General features: G+C 39.4%; 1 protein-coding gene across 2 annotated transcripts in view; it reads right to left on the reverse strand.

The window, feature by feature from the left end:
* Nucleotides 1–21,217, reverse strand: part of ftz-f1 (ftz transcription factor 1) — a 96,529-nt gene that overhangs the window by 8,066 nt on the left and 67,246 nt on the right. The window contains exon 1 of one of the 2 annotated variants that reach the window (XM_018538529.1): nt 17,738–19,549. In XM_018538529.1, coding sequence (XP_018394031.1) covers nt 17,738–18,938 — 1,201 coding nt within the window. In that variant the 5' untranslated portion in view covers nt 18,939–19,549. Of the gene's footprint in view, nt 1–17,737; nt 19,550–21,217 lie in introns of those variants that run through there. The other variant, XM_018538530.1, reaches the window with a different exon arrangement.

Raw genomic sequence — 21,217 nt, forward strand, 5'->3', positions numbered from 1 at the left:
ACCGCAGCGATGGCGGACTCGATGCGACACGGATCTAGGCCTGGATCTACGCTTTCGACCCTCTCAAGCTAGCCCTCTTTCGCCGAATAAGAGAGAGGCTGGCACTAATGTTCCCTTACGGATTTGTAAACTGCTTGTCCTCTATAAAGATTAATGTTTTTGTTCCATTTTATGTGTCTAAAACATTTCTTATTGTAACGTTGATTTAGATATAACTGGCTTGCATAAAAATACATTAGAGAAAAAGATAATAATTTAGGCCTCTGATTAATTAAAATTTTGTTATAATTGAGTAACATCATCTTTTCAAGAAAATTTTTAATTTGTTTTTAAATAGAGATTGAAGTTGTAAAACAATTGTCCGCGAAGTGAAGAAGTGCTCGTAGTAAACATTCATAGGAGGACAACGCAAGAGTATTGTTATAGAAAACATATTGATGAAACAAAACTTCTGAATTTAATATCTCAATATAATCAAATTTTTTATAAATTTAAACTACGAACTTGGACTTTATGGAAAATCGTGACAAACCTAAAAAAAAAACCACGTACTGCAAAAATATAAGGGCACTCCATATTCAGGTTATCACATCATAATCTTTTATCACATTTAAAAAATTTCTCCCTCGTAAACTGTTTTAATTTCGAGTATATTTTACATTAAACTGAAATATAAATTGTTTGCGATATTATTAAGAGAGACTTAAATACTATATAACAATTAAAAATAAAGTTCCACAAAAAACACAAAATGAGAGTCCATATTAGCACCTTTTCCTCCAGTATTATCAAACTTTATTATCTCTTCAAAGGTGTATATATTATATTATAATTGAAATATTTCAAATAAAAGTTATATAATATAGTATAGAATAATATTTCAAAACATACTTTAATAAGAGAATTTATATATACACATTACATTTATAGAAATTACTGTCATAATATATTTCATTAAACTCTTAAGGCTATATATTTTATCTGAACTCACATTTAGAAGAAAATTACTAACATTTCTTTGTATTATATAGTAAATTCTCTTAATTATTGCTTCATTATTAATTTCGCAAAGGTAGAGTAGTGCGACACACGAGATTAAGTAGCTCATGTTGGCAAAAATGAAGCAATTACTTACAATTAATAAAACAAGCTATTACAAATCGTTAACAAATCATAACAATGAAATAAAATTATCGAAATTGCAATCGTCACAAAATTAACATTAGCGATTGTTATATTCTTATTGATATTGCAATGTTCCTCCATACTGTTTATGCTCGAATGTTTACACACTTTCGAAATAACCCAATTCGCAGATCGTATTGGCAAAGCAATGCGCCTCGCACGCGTGGCTTAGCACGCGGATCACGCTAGCGCACGTGCGTGCAACGTTCTTGTTTCCCTTTCAACCTTCTGAAACGTTCTCACTTTCAGACACGACAGCCATGATAGCCATTGTGTCCCAAAAGTAATATTGCATTTCTCTTTGCCTCATCTTGGACCAAAAAAATAAAGTGCTACTAATCACAATCATCTTGTAAAATTGAGCTTGACAGTTTTAGGGGATATTTTTAGGAGATTCCATTTTGTCACTTCTGTTATTTTAGATTAATAGATCCTGGTCATAGAGACTTATGAATTATTATTAATTAAAATGAAGGAATTTTAATATTCAAATCCGAATGCTTCCCACATAATAATCCAAGACAGCAATCAGTTACAGAACGAATCGCTATAATAGAAAGTATCAAAAATATATTGCATCAATTGAATAAGTGCACTTTGTTGCAATAGAGATATGCAAACCAGCAAGCATTATGCGGGCGCAAAACGGAAAAGAGAGATAAACAAACCAAACAAATGCATTTAAAAATTATAATCTTCTTTAACGAGTGCATTCCACAGAAAATTTTCTTCGTGCGATCACGAACGAGAAATAAATGAAATATCAATTATTCCAATTTGCATTTTCTTTTGGTGCAAGGAAATTTTTTATTCTGCATAAACTACGTCACTGCTCGAAGGGTTAAAAGTGCGATACAATGTACGGGAATCAACGGCGATTCCCGGTGGCCACCGAGTGGGTGGTAACGATTCGCGTGGGCGGCGGACCCTAACGTACAGATGTGCGGTGCGATTCGATCGGTCGCGATCGCGGCAAATATGCATGGCCAAACCGTGACACTGATGGAATTTACATTCCAACTGCTGGTCATGGGGAGGCGAGCGAGAATTGCCATCGCGACCGATGCCGCGTTTCTCCGCCGCATCGCATTTCGGATATCACGAATCCGGAAGTTTCGCACGCTTGTGCGTGACTTGTCGTCCCTGTTTCGTCTTTTCTTTTTACGTGCCGAATTTATCGTGCCTGTTATAAATTTCCCGCAACGGCCGGGAAGCGAGAAGAAAACCGTTCGCCCCAAAATTTGTGCCTTAATTCATACTATAACTCCTACAAGATGACCATAGAGCACGCAGACCTTCATTAAATCATGTAACATCAGATGATTAGTTCGTTCGGTGAAATCAATGATGAAAGGGTTTATGAGAATCCATTTAAAATATAAGCGATGAGTAATATCCCGCAAATTTTATAAGATTTTATCTATGTACGTTTTTATTTACCCCATAAATATAGAGATAGTTAATGTAAACGATAATAAAATGATCACACTCATTAAATCTAAACTCTGAAGATATTTTATATTTAAATTACTAATTGTAATTGAGACAAAATTACAATCAATATTTTCCCCGATTTCTTTAACGCCTTTAAGTAAAGGTCTCGGTAAAAATACTTTGAATATTCAGATTGTTATATATCTATTTAAAAAAATATACTAAATTTTAATAAGTATTTATTTGAATAATGCCAAAAATTAAACATTTACTTGCAGTAAGTAGATATTTATTCTTTTATAAAATAAAAGGAAATTATAGTTAAATTGAGTTAATATCGTATTAAATAAATAAATTTTTCTATGTAGTAAATATTTAATTGACATTATACAAACAAATGATTCATTAAAATTTAATGTAATTTTTTCAGTGTACTTAAATATCATAATACTAATGTTTTTCACTTTATAAAAAAAAAATAATGAGATAGTATAGGACTCTTAATATTTAAAACACAAAAATATATAAATATAAGGTACATAAAAGTTGAAGAATAAAAATTATATAATATATCTATTTTAAAAAATCAATAATCATACAATTGACAATTATAGGTCTACTATATGTTTCGGCTCCTTATTAAGTCCTCTTAAGATATAAAAAAAATATTATTACGCAAAAAATAGTTGATAATCACCTTATCAAAGTTTTACACGTGTTAACTATTAAATCGAACACTAATTCAATACTACAACATGTATTTATTGTATTTAATTACAAATGTTTAACACTTAAGAAGATCCAACAAAAAACTACGAGTGGTATGTATGTGTAATATATAATATAATCTCTACGTGATTATATTAAAAAATTATCAACGTATAATCGTTTAGATTAATTTTGTTTACAAGGGAAGAAGTTCGACAATACAAAAAAGTCTGAGTTTAATGACACGATTTAAAATTGGTGCACACTACGAATACAATAAAAAAACGAAGCTTAAGTCGTCAGTCACGCAAAGTTAATAAATATGCGCAAAGAAGAGACGCATTTCTATTGATTCTCGATCATTAGAGAAACGGCGCACGCGATTCTCGCAGTCCGTTTATTACGCAACTTCAGAGCGCACGCCTACCGGAAAAGTTCCATTTTCGCAGAATTACTGGCCAGCTAGTCGAATCTCCTCTCTCGTGCGTGCTAAAAATTCATGAATGTGGATTCTCTAAAAAATTTAAACCGTCCCTTGATTGTCTCTAGTAGAAATTGTGATTCAACTTTATTCATGAAAAGAGAAAAATTAAATTGATATCATATAATATAATATAAGTAAAAAGCAATAAACAATGCAAATCACTTTATTATTTTATTGTTATAAAAAAAAACATAAAAAATGTTTAAAGTTGATTTCAAAGAGTAACATATTAAGTAACAAACAAAATTATATTTTTGTAGAAGCAGAATTTAGTCCTACCAAAATTGAGAATAGTAATTCGTCGGCCATGTCTACATCTTGATTTTCTTATATAAAGATGGCGGATAATCGAACCCACGTATCTCGACGGCAGGATAGATTTTTAAACTGGAGCGCAATAATGCACAGTAAAACAATATCTTGTTACGGGTATACGCTCTATTGGCTTCATCTCTCGCTCTATTTACGTACACATAACAGATAACATCGGTGACAGAGTATCGCGGACCTATTTATGTCGCCCATTCAAGTATTCGTAGGTCGTTTGCGTCAAACGACTTGATTCGAGAGTGCGGCCGGTGCGCGGTGGCTCGAACCTCCCGAAGAATGCGATCTATATCCGGTTTGCGTCTAGGTTCGCATTAATAAACAGTCTTAGTACGCCGAACCCAGGATGAGAGGGTACAACGCACGCGAGCGCGCGCGCGCGCGCGCGTCGAAAAGAAAGGGAAACCCACTCGGCGAATCTGGTCCACGGGTCCGGCGTGACGTCAGATTCTCCCCATAAAAATTAACGAGGTACCACGTGACTGCGCTCGCCCACGGTCGGGCCAATCGCCGGGCTCGGGATCCCCCCGAGTGACACGGCGACATACTCGGCTACGACGCGACATTATGCCTGTTCTTTTTAGCTGAACTTCTTGCGCGGTTCATCCTTTCTTTTTTCTCTCGGACATGGGAAGGAAAGGAGGAAAGAGATGAACTGTGTAAGAAGTTTAGCTAAAAAGAACAGATCTATCAACGAAGTCATCCTATGCGAGCGTTGCGAAAAGCACGTGAAAAAAGAATCAGGAGAAGATTCGTCGGAAATACTTTGTTCGTCATGCGAACAAAGAAAGCAGCCGCTTGCATTGGGCGAGTGAGTAAATGCGTTTACCGATATTTTGAGATCTAAAGAATCCTTTTATATATCGTTATCGGAAGTAATCAATAATAGCGCAAAAGAATCCTTATATGTCAGAGCATGTGTTTGTAGATATACTTATTTTATGATTGAAAAACACAAGGGGATATTGAAATCAACGATGTGTAAAAATTGAGATGATCCAAGTGTGAGAAAAAAATTGTTCATTCGATGAACAATTTTTCATAAATTAATTTAGTTCGTCTTTATTTTTTTGAAAAATGTATGCATTTAAAATCCAATACAATACGTCTGACTTAAATGCGTATATATGCATTCTTCACTGAACCAAAACTGTACGTAAATACAATAAAATATTCATTAAATTAATGAAAATTGGTTCAATGAATTCTCATAGAGCGGTTTAGATTATAAAACTATTACTAGAATTCATTGCAAGAATAAATATGTAATTATATTGGTGAATCCAATTATTGTATTAATAAATTAATTGGACATTAACTAACGATCATTCGTTGGACCAAAATTGTTTTCAGTGTTCACTGAAAGAAATAAAGGCAACCTAAATTAATTTAGTCAAATGAGCAATTTTTTTTCTTGCAAACAGCAAGAATATAATAATACGATACGGCCTTACTGTTATGCTAATAAATAGCGAATTCGGTCAGTATTAATGCGCGTTGGTGTGTATTAAAGTCGTTGTGCATCAATACAATTTAAATATAAAATTAGAGTGTAAACTTTTTTAAATTACAAAATACGTATTGTGCAGCATAATAAAATGTATCAAAAACAATTGCGGTTTAATTCGCGTTTCTGTATACCGAAAAACACAATTTTCTACATTTACCCACCAATTTACAAAATTTTAAATTAACAAATATTTGTTTGAATTGTACATAAATTGATGAATATGCATTTATTACATAAAAAAAAAATTCTTAAATCATTGGTTTTTGTACAAAATAAATATATGTTTACATTTATAATTATTTAATTAATTATATTATAATAATTATATTTTGAACATGGCCGGAGACACTACCGCGTCTCCTGATCATACATTATAATATTATATGATATTAGTAAATGTGTTTATAATTATTTAATATTATGTTAATAAATATTCAGTTGGTACTACTCAAACAAATATTTAAGAATCTTTATATCAATTTGTGTTACAACGGCTTCAATGTGTACCAGTGCGCGATAAGTGCGTCCAATTAAGTACGCTAAAACTTTAAAGCAAGAAGACAAAAGGAGACTAAACAAGGTTATTAAACGGAATTTAGATTGTAACGTCTGTACATATATACATATTTTTATGCAGTATTGTCGCTTGGAAAAAAGTATCAGGTACTGCAAAGTTCAGAGTGTGATGCGGAGGCGTGAAATCGAGTGAACTCCGGCGCGCAGTCGAACAGAAATTCGAAACGCGGCCGCGACGCGAGCGCGATATAACGCATGCGCGCACCTGTTCCCCGGTCATCAGGCATTTCAATTAACGACACGCTTACACTAGCGCGACTGGCTATTATCGCGACGAAATAATACTTACGTAACACACGTACGGGGGCCGAGGGAGAGACCGGGGGGGGGCCACGCTCTCCGGGTGCGTTCCATGCGAATTCGCAGCGGTCGCGCGTGCATGAGCGCGCCCGCGCAAATCGAGAAAGAAGTAAGAGCCTCGGAGAAAAGAAGACGATGAGACTACGCTCAACGAGGGGGATTACACAATCCCCCGCCTCTCAACCTAACCTTTCTCTCCCACCCAGCTTAGCGCGAGCGTGCCCGCGCGAAGGTAGGAGTCAAACGAGCGGGCGGACGAACGGACGGACGGATAGATGGACGGACGAATGGGTACACAAGCACCGTGGTGTGTCTTGCAACATAATACAATAATTATGAAATTCGTGAGTTTCTAAACGACGGCGCATGCCGCGCACGGTTTCCGTTTATCCTGCGCCGCCGTCGCCGCGCCGCGATTTCTTCTCCAGGAGTGACCAGAAACGACCGGTCAGTTCGTCGTCGTACGAATTGTTCGTGCCCGCGCAAAAGACGCCAATTTGCGAAATCTGACCCACTTTTTTTTTTTTCGTTTTTTTTTTGTTTTATAAAAATCTAATATTTATGTATACGATTATATACGAGATGCACGCGCTCGGCGCGCGCTTCGCGTCCTAGTTTTTTCCCTACCGTTCCTAGTCGCACGCGAAAGGATTGCGCCACCTTCATTACTCTATGACTCTCGCTGAGCTATGATCGACGTCGTTGCTGAACTGCGATCCGAATCGCCAAATCAAATTGCGTTCTTACGCTCCATTTTGCGAGTGATACAACGTTTAATCAGATCTATTCCGTTTCCCGCGCATTTAATGATCGCCGCTTCGTGCACGTGACAGACACAAAGGAATATTAGCTCTTGTTATCATTTCGATGTCTTTTTTTACAAATATATTCCGTACGCGATAACAGTCCAAGTAAGTTTGAGTAACAAGATGAAGGCGAGGAACGTCGAGCAGGGATAGACGTTAAAAAGTTTCTCCACTCGATGTTTGACATTCAAAGAATTAATCTTTCGATTATTGTCTGCACATAATAGATTGAGAACTACATTTATGAACAGTACAATGTACAGTAGCGACATATTTCAAATAACATTTCCATCTTACACAGTAAAAAAAATTGTGTATTTGTGTTGGAAGCGATCCACACTCACGTCTGTGTTAACAGTTTGTGCTGAATTTTTTAACATATTCGAGTGTTAATTTAACATAATGTGATTGTGTTGTTTAAAGATTTTGTGTGAAATTGATACGTTTCTTAGTAGAAAAAAATATAAAAAGTTTTAAACGTAATATCTAAGATAAATGAATAAAATACGTGTTAATTTAACATATCATAAATGTTTACTTTTTGAAAAAAAAAAATGCTTCCCACGGTTCGTTTACTAACTGTATCGATATTATCTTTTTTGTATTTATTCTCTTACATAATATTTGTGTAACCCTCTAACATCTTGTGTTAAATTAACCCAAACATTTGGGTGGACCGTTTGCGACATGCAGTTTATGTTAAATTCGACACATTTTTTCCAACTGTGTATCTTACTGAAAGATAAAAAAAACTGAAAATATAAAATATACAATAAAAGAGGGATAATTTAATTTGAAAACATTGCATCCCCATGCGGAATGCACCAAAATTGTCTTCAATCAGGACATCTCGGCAGAGGAATTTTGTTCTCTGAGAATTCAGATTTCCGATAGTCATGTATAATTCAAGCATCACGAGTGACAATAAAAGATATATCAAATATGAATGCAATGTACAAGAATCAAATAAGATCATCCAAGTGAAAAGAACAAAAGTGACTTTCTGTATAGAAGCTGGATCTGGCCAGGAGTTGCGAAGCTCACGTTCGACAAATTGGAAAAAGTAACCGATCGCGGAATACTCTCGTACAATTGCGTCGTTGTTGAGACGACCTTGAACGTGAATGGTTGTACGGCCTTGAACACACAGAAATGTAGAAGATACTCGCGGTTCGGTGATGAAAAAGAACCGTTTTTGTATTTCACCAAACTGGTTTCGGTGCGCCGCCGCGACCGATCGTTCCGTTGCGAGGTGCGAGATCCGCGCGGTTATAAATAAAAGGCCGGTGCACCTAATGTGCAGATTTCGCATCTGATGCGAAATTAGCGGCGACGACGACGACAACGACAACACTTTTCCGCGCGCACGCCACGAATAGAGCGCACGCACGAAGTGACGAGGCACAAGACGCGCGAGCTCGTTCCTTCAACCCTCCGTACTTATTAACATTCATTAAGACCGGCTTAAAAAAAAAAGTACTTTTCAAAGTGCCTGCGGTATTCGTGGGACGCGATACCTCCGTGACGAAAAAAATTAACAGAGCGTGGGTAATTTTGTCCGGGCGCTTTAGAACCCCAATTTTATTGGTAGATGAAAAATTCTATAAATAGGTAAAATTTTAACAGGAATTTTGTCTCTACGTGGGAAAAGAGAAACATGAACTAACTGAACTTTAAAACTTCGCTTAAAAAAAAAAAAAAATACCTCCAAACCACCCAGATCTTTTCCGAATATACCTGCACAAATGTGACAATGAGTGAAACAAATTTTCACGTCTGAAATAATCAAAGAAAGGATATTCTAATAAAAGATGTCCTTGTTCACGTAACAGCATGTTTCAATAGTAAAGCGTTCGAATAGGTGGTCCAGAGATTTACAATCCGGAAATGGTATACCTATTTCACAATCAAGTAGATTTCACGATCTATCATATCCTGACACATTTTTACCTTTCATATGATCCGCCTGTTTTACCGGGTCGATTTGACAGAAAAAAAAACTTAGAACAAATTTTTTTTTCAATATTCACTAACGTTTCGTTTTCTTTAAAAGAGCGTTCATAATTTCTAATTTCTCCGCGCGTCGTTGGAGAAAATATATTTCGGTCTAATAGAAACCGTCGAATTCGGTCGAAAGGCTTTCACCTGTAGGCATTATGTGGACTCGTAAGCGCATCCTACCTCAAATTTCTACAATTTCATTGCGCAATGCGGACCGCGCGAGCTCAAATTCTAATAAGAAAGCAGGCAAAATAAATTTACTTTTTGTCTGTAATCGTGAATGAGGTTTTCTTTTTTCTAAAAAATAAATATATCAAAAAAGAATAGTTTCGCGTAGTGTGTGACGCATTAATGCCAAGAATGAACTTCTATCTATTGTTATATACTTATTTCTGACAAGAGTACATCAATGCGTTACAAAAAATATTGAGAACACTTTAAAAATAGAGTCTCGTGTGACGGAATATTTGCACAAATCTTTGATGCTTTACCTTGCTGGATTTATAAAATAGAGGATAATAATTTTATATTTCGCGTTAATTCTAGATAACTTATATTTGAAAACAAAATTGTCCTCAAAAAAGATATTGCATCTAAAATCTGGTGATTTTGTCGAATATTTTTATATCTTTTATTATGGCTTACATAAATTATAATATTTTTATAAAACTTTTCTAGAAAACTTTACTGAAAGAAAAATATCGAAATAAATTGTGAAAGAATCTTACGACGTTTTCTTCGATATTTATTAGTTAAAAAAAAATTTTATACATTTCTGTGAAAGATATTTCATTAATTATGAAAAAAAAATAAAATAGATGGTTTACTTGCTAGGAATAAAATTTTATTTTACGTATTTAAATAAAGATGTATTTCAGTAAAATTTATTTCTGACAAATAAATTTTTAAGTACCTTTTTCTCAGTGCAATTTCAATTTCAAAATTGAAATTTGTTCTAAAAAGAACTTGCTGTTTCATTAAAAGTTAGGAGATAGCGCGTTGCGAGCATCTTTACAAACATTGTAAATACTTTCAATTGTAACACTTTCGATTCAGATCCGTAGGAGCTATCCGTACAAGCATTTAGACTTTACGAATTCATAAATACTCGTGTACATTTACACATCACACATATACACACAATACACACATATATATATATGTATACATGTATAGGATGAGTAAAAGGTGCCGGATCGGTAAAATATCTTGAAAACAATACATTTTTTAGGAAAATATTTCAGACAAAAGTTGTAGGGTTTACAAAGATCTATTTATTGATCTCATCTATTAAACCTTGGGTGACTTCGTCAAGGTCAGGTCAAGGTCACATCGATTTTTTTTAAACTACGCTCTATTTTAGATTCTAGAATCTAACAGCTGATGTCAAAAGCTTCTCAAAATACAGTAATAGAGTTCATCTTCATTAAGTACTTTTCGAGTTCTGGGGCTTGAAAGTTACAGTATTATTGGCGTTAGCATTATCCAAGATGTCCGATCGATGGCTAAAACTTCTTGAATGTTGTTCAGGATCATGACTTAAATAATATTTATTAAGATCAAGGGCATTGGAGGTTCCTCGTATTTTCTATTATGCTAAAAATTCATTTTTACGTAAAAATAAAAACAAGAGGAACAATAGCCTTGATTATGAACAACACAGAGATTTTAGCCGTCGATCGGATATGTAATATGATACTGTAACCTTCATAATACGAAAAGTATCTAATAAAAAACTATTTTATTACAATGTTTCGAAGAAAGTTCTCAAGCTAAGCTACAAGAATACGCAATGAAAAATGGGAGTTTCCATTTAAAAAAATCGATGTGACCTTAGCAACGCCACCCAGATGTGATCAGTAAATACATCTTTTTAAACCCTACAACTTTCGTCGGAATCATTTTTCCCAAAAATGCTTTGTTTTCGAGATATTTCACTTTTTACTCACCCTGTATATGAATATACATATATATGTGTCTATGTATGTTTTTGTGAATGCAATGTAATAGAACGGTTGAGAAAAGTCGAAGCAAAGTATAAAATACGAACTGTATGTAACAATTAAAGCGTGTAAAATATAATGACGTTTCTCGAAATTGAGAAGGAAAGAAAACTTATGCCTATTTCTACCAATGCAGATTAACTTTAATCTCGGTTCAATTTGTTCTTCATCTTTTTCTAGTTCTAAAAATGAGAAAAAGTTGAACAATAAGTTAAACCGAGATTAAAGTTAATCTGCATTGGTGGAAATGGGCATTATTGTATTCAAATTCGAAATCTGATCAAACGTCTTTCTCAATACTTCCATACATTAAAATTCCTTTTTGTATTGAGAGTAGTCGGCGCAAGGTTAAAAAGTTCCCATGGACACGCGTCGAGCCTAAGGAAGTTTCGACCTCCTCGTCTTCTATATATAGACACGTTAGTACGAACCGGGGAATAAAATTGTTGCCACCGAGCGAAATCGCAACATGTTCCCGGCCACGTCGCGACATGCACGTGCACTCGTAGTTGCCGCGGCTACGATGGGGGTTCCCTTTACACGCGACAGCCAATCGTAAACAAAGAGAGTCTACATTCGTGCTCTCGAGGGGCTCTCATTCTAGCGCGGTGTGTAGATAACGCAACAGCTCCTCGCAATATTTGTCGCAAGAGATGAACTCGACGACGAGTGGCTGACGTGAGATTCGAGACGGAAGAAGATTCTTTTCGCTGGACGGAAATTACAGTTTCTTCATCATCTACCGATCCAGGATAAATTTACTCCGAACGCATATATACATATATGCTTATTACGTTGCTAAAGGATTAACGAGCTTCGCTCGAACGTGTTGGACACGTCGTAACGGCTACCTGCGGAAGGCGTTCCTGCGGCTGCAAACGACGGTCGTGAAATACTATCCCATTTTAAGACTCCCTTCGATAAAAACGACGTTATTTTTCGACGTGCATATACACTTGACTACGCATACTTCTCTTCCGGCATATATCGACGTACATTCATATAGATATTTATTAGTTATTATCGTTTTAAATGAGTCATTACATCGAAATTACTCCGATAATGAGGAAATAGTGACGATAAATTGTAATGCTAAACGTATCGTTGGCAGAAACGGTCGGTGAAATTCACTATGAAAGAGAGAGAAAGAGAAACGCGCCACGTTCTTTAGAGTAATTGATCAAACGTGAAAAAAACATGGGAGCGAATTTACAATAATGTTATTGCTATACAGCATTATTTTTGTCGTGATATTATCTTACATCGTATTGTATCATTATAATTGATGACATTCCGTTGAATATATTATTCTCGATAAATTTGCAAAATCTCACTTTCCTAAAATTTAATGCTTCACGGATTTGATGCTTCCTCTCGCGCAAAATGTACATCTAACATTAATGTAAAACAACGCATTTCGCATAAGTCGTACTGTCGAAAGCGAAACTTTTTCTTCACCTCGTCGCTATTTGAACGTAATTTTGATAAGAAGAATGTACGACCGTTTTGCCGCGTTAAGCTAAGTCTTATCACAATATTAGTTGTGCATACATACGTATACAAATGCTGGGATATATTTCACCGGTTTAGTACATTCAATGTCGGTTTCATCGAAACACGAAGCATTATACAATCATAATAAATATCGTAATGTATATCCTCCGGATATTTTTCTTCGTGTAATCGGCAAAGATTATTCGTCGACTCAAAAAGGATTTGAATAAAGCTTGTGTTTTCTCAGACGCAAAACGGAGAATTCGCACGCGGATATCTATATAAAATTATCCGATAAAAAAATTAAGCGACATTGTCATCGATATAAAAATAGGTAAGCTCATTTATTTAATCGTCGGGCAAATTGTTCGCACCTGCGAAACTGAAACCTGAGCGCTGATATTTTATTGCACATACATACGGCGCTGCTTGTAAATTGCGCAAAATCGCGCTATGTTTCGCGACACGTTGAATAATACCGGGAGCAAGGAATTTCATCCTCTTGCTACATTTATATATAAGAATTTTCGCAAGAAAAACCTGCGAAAGTATCACCAATCGTAAATGCGTCACAATAATAACAATTAAATATGATTTCCATTAAAATTCAAAACATTCTTAATTACGGACCATTTTAATTTATTCTATGCTGAATAATGCAAAATAGGAGGCGTTTGACTTTTTATTATTTAACGACTAACAATAAGGACTGCAAATTTATATTAACGCGCTGAAAAATGTTTATTACTGGATCTTTTTTATCGAGATATAAGTTAACTTGGAAAAAATGTTGAGGTCATACGTTATCGAGCTAATTAATTTTCGATAATACCAAATAAATTATTAATAATCAATTAAAATAAATAGATACAGCATAAATTATTAGGATAAATGAATATTTCTTTTAACGAGCCCCGGAAATCACTATACAAACACCTCGTCTAGCTTTATTGCTAGTGAAATAATTTTTAAATCGCTCACGAAGCTCGAACGAGCCTTATATTCACGCGTCGTTGAAACCGGCGAGTTTGCCACGAATCTTTGACAGGTGTTATCGCGCGATTACCACACGTGTGCTGCTCGCCAGCTCTTTTCGCGCCTCGTGACATTTTTTTTCTTTCGTATAAGGCGACGGACAAATCGGTGGACAAACCGAGCCACGATTTCATTGTAAAATTATTCGAGAAAGCGCTCGTGCGTTATTCAAAATCGCGATGATTAATCGAACGGCGTTAAACAACGCCGCTTTCGGTGATGAGTAGGAATAATTCGTTAACGCCGAGGCGAACAACGAGAAAGTGAAATGTCGGAAACGTCATAGCTGGCGACAAAACGGCAGAAGGAAAAGTCGCAGACAATAACCGTTACTCTGTGCTCCTTACATTTTACAGTGACGAAATGGCAGTCGTGATTATAAACAAATATTATCACTTACGTCCGTATTTTATATTAACGTTGATTAATTTTAATTAATTTCAATTCAACTTACTCTTCATCCATCTTCTTCTAGTTCTTATAACTAGAGAAAAAAAAGAAAAGTCAAAATTGAACCCGAAATTAAACATTAAATAAAAGCGGACATCAATGATATATTTCTCCTGCTATTCCTCTTCCCCTCCTCCCTCGCTTTCTTTTTTGTTCTACATAAATTCGGCTTAATTACCTTTCATATAGAGATTGATGTTTTAGACCTCGCTGTCCTTAAGTAACTCATTGTTTCATACCTTATTTCTCGGCGGGCGCATTTTACGCGCACTCTTCGCGCGAAATTTGTTTTCTTTTTCTTTTGTAAACCGGTGAGAGACGCAACGTAGATCGGTAAAAGAAACCCCACTTCCTTTCGTAAACACTCGCAAGCACTCTGGAAACTTTCCGCGTTAAGCAATCTCCCCCGTTTACCGTCGTAGGAACGCGCCGTGGAAAACGGTGTGCAAAGACACGGCAATTGCAACAGACGCTGTTTCGAGATTCGCTTAATCGTTGGGCCTTGAGGGCCTAGACCCACTTACTCGGATTGCATTAGATGCTACGACCAAACTCTACTTCTCGGCATTTCTCGTCTTGTCTCGATTCCACGTCTTGACGAATGCGCAATCGCGAGCGGCGGAAAGCGCCGAAATTGGAGCATCGATCGGACTAGCCTGTTTATAACTCGATTCAATTTAATTTCATTACACGTATTGCGCGCATCGTATGTGCGCGCGTGTATGTATCCACATAACTGTGATTCCGTATTAATAAATTAATCTTGAATTAAGGTATAAGATTAGAAATAATGAAATTGTCGAGTAATTCGTATCAGATGTTACTATAATTTAATAACGAAGAGAAAAATATTTCTTTGAGTGGGAAAAATTATTACATGCACACTGAAGAAAAAGATACTACGTTTTGATACATATATTTCTTCGAATAGTACTAAGTGAACGTAAACATACAGTAAATTAATATTTGCTTTAAAAAAGATGGTTAAATCAAATCAATAGCTTCTGTAACAAATAAATATATATACGTTTATATTCAGTAAATATTTACTAGGAAGTACTTAAACAAGCACCTATTAAATATAAATATTTACTTGGAAGTACTTAAACAAGTAGCTATTAAAATTTAATATTTTTTTCGGTATATCTCGCCTATATATAGACGCTATCGAAGCTCACAAAGCCAGCTAATTAGAAACAAATTGTTGACACAAGAGTTTTAACGGGGTCGAACGTAAGCACGTAGATAATGGCGCGTAATTGTGTTGCTGCTAGTGCTGTACCGTGACGTAATTTCGTTTGTCCAGCGTGTAGTAACGACCGCTTCTCCGTTCCAACTCGAATATCGCGCGATCGATTCGCGGCTATAAGAGGTAGAATGGATGGCCATCGCTTCGTCGAGCGCGCATTCCCGAGCTTTAAAACGGCGAAAGGGAGCACGCGGTGTGACTTGGTTAATCGCTTCCACGGTGTGTAATAAGGTTAAGTTCGTACGAGCGTGGTGCGAAAACGCCCGAGCGTCGCGCTGATGAGAACCGAGTCCGGACGACGACGACGACGACGACGATAATCGAACACGCGCGTAAACGGCTTTTGACGTGCGGTTAGTGGCACGAGCGCGCGCGCGGAGATATTCGACAGAAGATAACATAAAACATGATAATAACGCCGGTGACACCGAACCGTTATTGGCGGAAAAACATCGCTTTCGTCTGGTGAAAGTAAAATGGGAATTTATTAAAATGATGTGACGCGCACGGTGTGCGAGATATACGTTACGTGCGATTACGTACTCGCGCGGAATTAGATATATTCATAGATTCCTTTTATAACAATGAAAGAAACTTTTATGTGTCCGGTGATGACAAATTCGCTATTCGTGTGCTGCTGAGAACGACAAGTGCAGGTTTGATATACGAGTACGTGCATAAAGATGCACATCAACGTTTTTTTTCAGAATGAGACTTTCGGATTTGACGAGAACTTGTAAGAGGCACGGTTCAGTAACGTTTATCGATGTGCATTTTGTTGCGCGTATTATTAAACCGTTATCAGTTATATGTAAGGCACATTAATGTTACACTGTTATCAAATATCGCGATTCAGACGATAATCTTCTTCATACAATTTATTGATCGGAATTAATTCTATCGTATTTTTTTTTTTGCAGTACACTCTTTTATATTGTATAAACACATAAAATTTGGAAAAATTAAAACTAATGTACACTAATTCAATATAAGTGTAAAAGTAAAGTGCAAATGTAAATATTGAATTGTAAAACACATATATTTTACTCTCGACGGTGTAAAAAATGTATTGAGAATTTCACGATTTTAATCGGTTTCTAGATTTATGTTAGACATCGTCTTTACATCAATTTGTGTGTACGCGACGGTTTTAATATTCACCAGTGTGCACTGAGTGTATCTAATCGGATTCAATAAGTTTTTTTCTGGCTGTGCGTATGCACGTAAAACAATGCTTATATTACAGATACCCGTCGATAAAATCCTCTCGCGAGATATTATCTACATAATGAGTTACAAATCTATATTCATTTCTCGTGTCATTCAATTAATTGGTTCAATTTTCAGACAACTTTTTGCGTATGTACATCTAAATATGTGTCGTTATTATACCAATATTTTGCCTCGCTATAATTAGTCACTTTCCGCTGTTTATTTATCCAATAAGAGACAAAGATGTATTTTTACTCTTTCTCGTTATTACGCGGTACAATCTTACGTTACATCCTTCTCCGTTTTCCTTTTTATTGACTTTCTCGTTTTTATTGTTTATTTTACACGCAGTGTTATAATTCTTTATTTTTGACCGACGAAGGTTCGGTAAATAGAAACATTTGTATTATTATACTTTTTCGGGAATAAACACATTACGTTAATGCATTTTTAAATGTTCGTTATTGGACTCGAATCTTTCCTTTGTTCAACACATCTTTTACTATTAAAAAACAAAATCTCTCCACCACAAACATATGTCGCAACTTGAAAAAAAATATATCTTTTCTTTCGCTGAGGTCGTTTTTCAATGTGACACCACAGTACATAATTATCGGAGACATTTCTCAAATTATGTATTGTGGATGGCATCGAGCAAACACAAAATGATTTTTATCGCTGTTGTTTCTTTCTGTCATAGTAATTTCATTACTATATAATCGTCACGTATTTTTAGTATGGAATTTTTTTTTAGTTTACACTGAAAATGACCTTTTTATCAGTCCGCATATTTACATATTGAAAAATAGATATATACGCCAAACAAACAGCGAATGCAAAGAAAATATTTTTGTCCACGTGGTAGAGAACGTCAGAAGGAAAATCACCTTGGAATACGATTTCGTTACTCGACCGTTCGCATATAATCCGTAATAATCGTTCGATAAGTAGAAAAGGACTCACCTTCGAGCTTCATGCCGACTTCGAGGCACTTCTGAAAGCGGCAGTAGGGACACCGTTTCCGCTGCGTCTTGTCGATGTGACAGGACCTCTCAGCGACGCACGTGTAGACCTTCTTATTCTGGACGGTGCGCTTGAAGAATCCTTTACAGGACTCACACGTGAGTAAACCGTAGTGATAACCGGACACCTTGTCGCCGCACACGGGGCACAGCTCCTCGATGATGATATCCTTGGTGTCCGGGAAATCGGACGGGCAGGGTATCGAGCCGGTGACGACGCCGACCTGGCCCAGTCCAGGGTGGCACAGGGTACCGCCGCCGGTCGGGACCGCACCGGCGGCGACGTTGCCACTTCCCGCGACAGTCGCCGGTCCGCCGCTGACCGTGGCGTTAGCCGCGCCTGGACCACCAGCTCCGGCAGTGCCGCTGCCGTTGCCACCGGCGCCGCCGTTCCCGCCGCCGCCGCCACCGCTGCCGGTGTAACCGCCTCCGCCGCCGTTACCTTCTAGACTGGTGGATGTGCCGCCGCAGGCTCCGTTACCGCTTCCGGCTCCTGTTGGCGGGAACAGACACGTATACACCTTCTTGTTGGCGCAGATCTCGAGCGCCGAAGACGCGCCGCAGTTACCACCGCCGCCGCCACCACCACCGCCGCCGCCGCCGCCACTACCCCCGTTACCACTATTGCCGCCACCGCCGTTGCCACCACCGCCGCCGCCGCTACTCGCCGTTTGAGGGAAAAGACACGTGTAGACCTTTTTGTTGCTGCACGGCGAGCCGTTGCGCTTGAAGAAATTCTTGCAGTTCTCACACGTGAGCAGACCTTGCAGGCCGAGCTGATAGTTGGATATGTTCTTGTGACCGCACATGGGACACCGAAGATCCTCGAGGGGAGCGGAGTCGAAGAAGGCGGCCTCGAAACTGGACATACCCTGCGACTGTGCCGCCTGATTGTGAACAGACATTTGTTGTTGTTGTTGCTGCTGCTGCTGCGATTGGGACTGCGGCTGATGGCACATAGGCGATGGCGAGCTCTGCGCGCAACTACTGTAAGCCGACGAGCCGTAATGCGGCTGCGGCTGTTGCTGCGGGGGCTGCTGCCCGGCGGCTTGCGGGCTGCCCTGCGGACTCAGGTGGAACGGCGACATGCTCAGGGATATCAGGCCCGAATGCTGCTCCATCTCCAATAACATATCACCCATACGCGAGAAACACCGCACGACGGACGGACGTGCCCACGTATCGGCACATATATGAAACGGGGCTGTTTAAGCACCCCCCTCGACCCCTCCCCACCCACCCTCTCAGATGCAGCCGACGCGACGATTGTTTCGATTCGTTCGTCTTTCCTCGATCTCCTTTTTTCTCTCTCTCTCTCTCTCTCTTTTAACGTTTCTCTTCTCTTCCTGGACTGTCTTTCTCAGCGAATTTCTGAGCACGTTGCGCGAGTGTTATCACCCTGCGCTGTGTGTACACGCTGTGTGTACACGCTACTCGGGCTGATTTCTTCGGGATGTCAAGGGTGTACGACAAACTTGGATATAGATTTGGGTCTATCTGTTCGGTTCAGTTGGTCGGGACATCGCTCCCGATCCTTTCGGCGGTTGCGTTATTGGCGTTAACGTTTCGCGTTAAAAGTAACCTGGAGCACCCGCGCTGAGCACGTTGACGTCAACGAAGAAGACGCCGGCACAATTCGTCGTAGCGCGGAGGAGAGTCCTTCTCCGCGTGGAGTACGGAACGAGGGAACACACACTCGACTTCGATTCCCTGTGGCACGAATAATAATATCGATCGCGCTCTCTTTCTCTCGCTCTCTCTCTCTCTTTCTCTCTCTCTCTCTCTTTCGCACACACACGCACACCCACACGCACGCACGCACGCACGCACGCACGCACACACCAATACACCCCGCGGATGATTACACAAGTTTACCGAGGTAAACCATCATCGCGCACCAACGAAACGTTATACGCGGTGGATACACAGAGCTGTCAGCAGTCGGAGTCGTCGACGGGACTACGTCCGAGGCATGATAATAATCGTCGAGCGTATCCGCGCGAACATTCGCCACACTGTCGAAACGGCAATCGGCTCTCCAGCCGAGCGCGGCAAACGCACCAAGGTGCTCCCCCCCCTCTTTTTTTTTTTCAAGCAGTCGTTTCCTCTCCTGTCCGCACTGTAATCCAACTTATCGCCGAGCACGATGCGAATGACGAGACTCGCGCAGTACGCTGACGAATACGTCCATCCGCGTAACGTACGTCCGGCGTGCACCACGGATGATGACGGCAGATGGGACGGGCACACACGCGGTTGCGATGACACGAGGAGTCCGCCGCCGCCACGGTATATAGGTATATATATATACGAGAGATACCAGTGCACGACTGTCAACAAACACGGCGGGTCGTTACGTGCGACGTAATCGCGAATGTATTATCGCGAACGGAGGAAGAGAGGCGCGAACACACGCACTATAATTCGGATGACTAACGTACCGGCGAGCGAGCGAGCGAGCGACTCTAGAATCGGAGCCGATCAACGTGACTTGACAGCTCGCCTATCTGCGTACGACTAGTTGTCCTCTCGGCTCGTTGCTTTCCCGAAGGGCCCGCCCCCTCCCCTCCGCTGCCCTACCGTCGACACATGGAGTAGGTAGGTAGGTAGGTAGAGACCGCCGGGGAGGCCGCCTTTACGAGACACGGCATACGTGACGTATCGCCGCGAGCGCGCGGTGGTAACGACGTCGTCAACGACGACGACGACGACGATGAGGACGATCCACGACGAGGGGATCTATAATACGTGGTTCCCCTGTGAGACGCGTCGTCCGGGTATACCGGATTGATGACGATCGCTGGTAGTTGCTGTTGTCAGATTCTCACGCCGCGCGATCACTCTCGGTCTCACGATAACGTGAGCGGCGACCGCGATTATATTACACGTTACTTGTCAGCGGGCGCACTTTTCCGAAAACTGTACAGCGACACGTTCATTGACGCGACGACACCCCGAGAATGACGCGCCGTTTAGCCGAACGGGGAGGACGAAGACGATGATGACAAGTATATACAACGGCGAGTACACGGACGGTCGGAAAATTGAACGCGAAACTGTGCCACGGAGAACGGTGCCGAGGCGCGCACTACTGTCAGGCTCCTTCGACGTTTCGGTGGGTATAGAGGAGAGAAGGCGCGCGTGTCCCTTTACCGACGGGCAGCGAGACGCCGAGAGGAGCGAGTGACGAGAAGGAGGAAACGAGAGTGAGAGAGAGAGAGAGAGAGAGGATCAACGACGCGGGTAGAGCGAGCGAGACGCGCGCGAGCGTGCGAGCGCGGAGTATAACCAACACAGCGCACGGCATAAGTGAAAGTGATTCAGCAGCGCATGCCACCGCGCGCGCGGCCAGGTATCCGACGCGACGCGGTGTGTGTGCGGAGAGGTCCGACCGGCGCGGCGAAGGGGAGGGGGGGGGAGG

This window comes from Cyphomyrmex costatus, unplaced genomic scaffold, assembly GCF_001594065.2.
Source record: "Cyphomyrmex costatus isolate MS0001 unplaced genomic scaffold, Ccosl1.0 scaffold193, whole genome shotgun sequence".
NCBI lineage: Eukaryota > Metazoa > Arthropoda > Insecta > Hymenoptera > Formicidae > Cyphomyrmex > Cyphomyrmex costatus.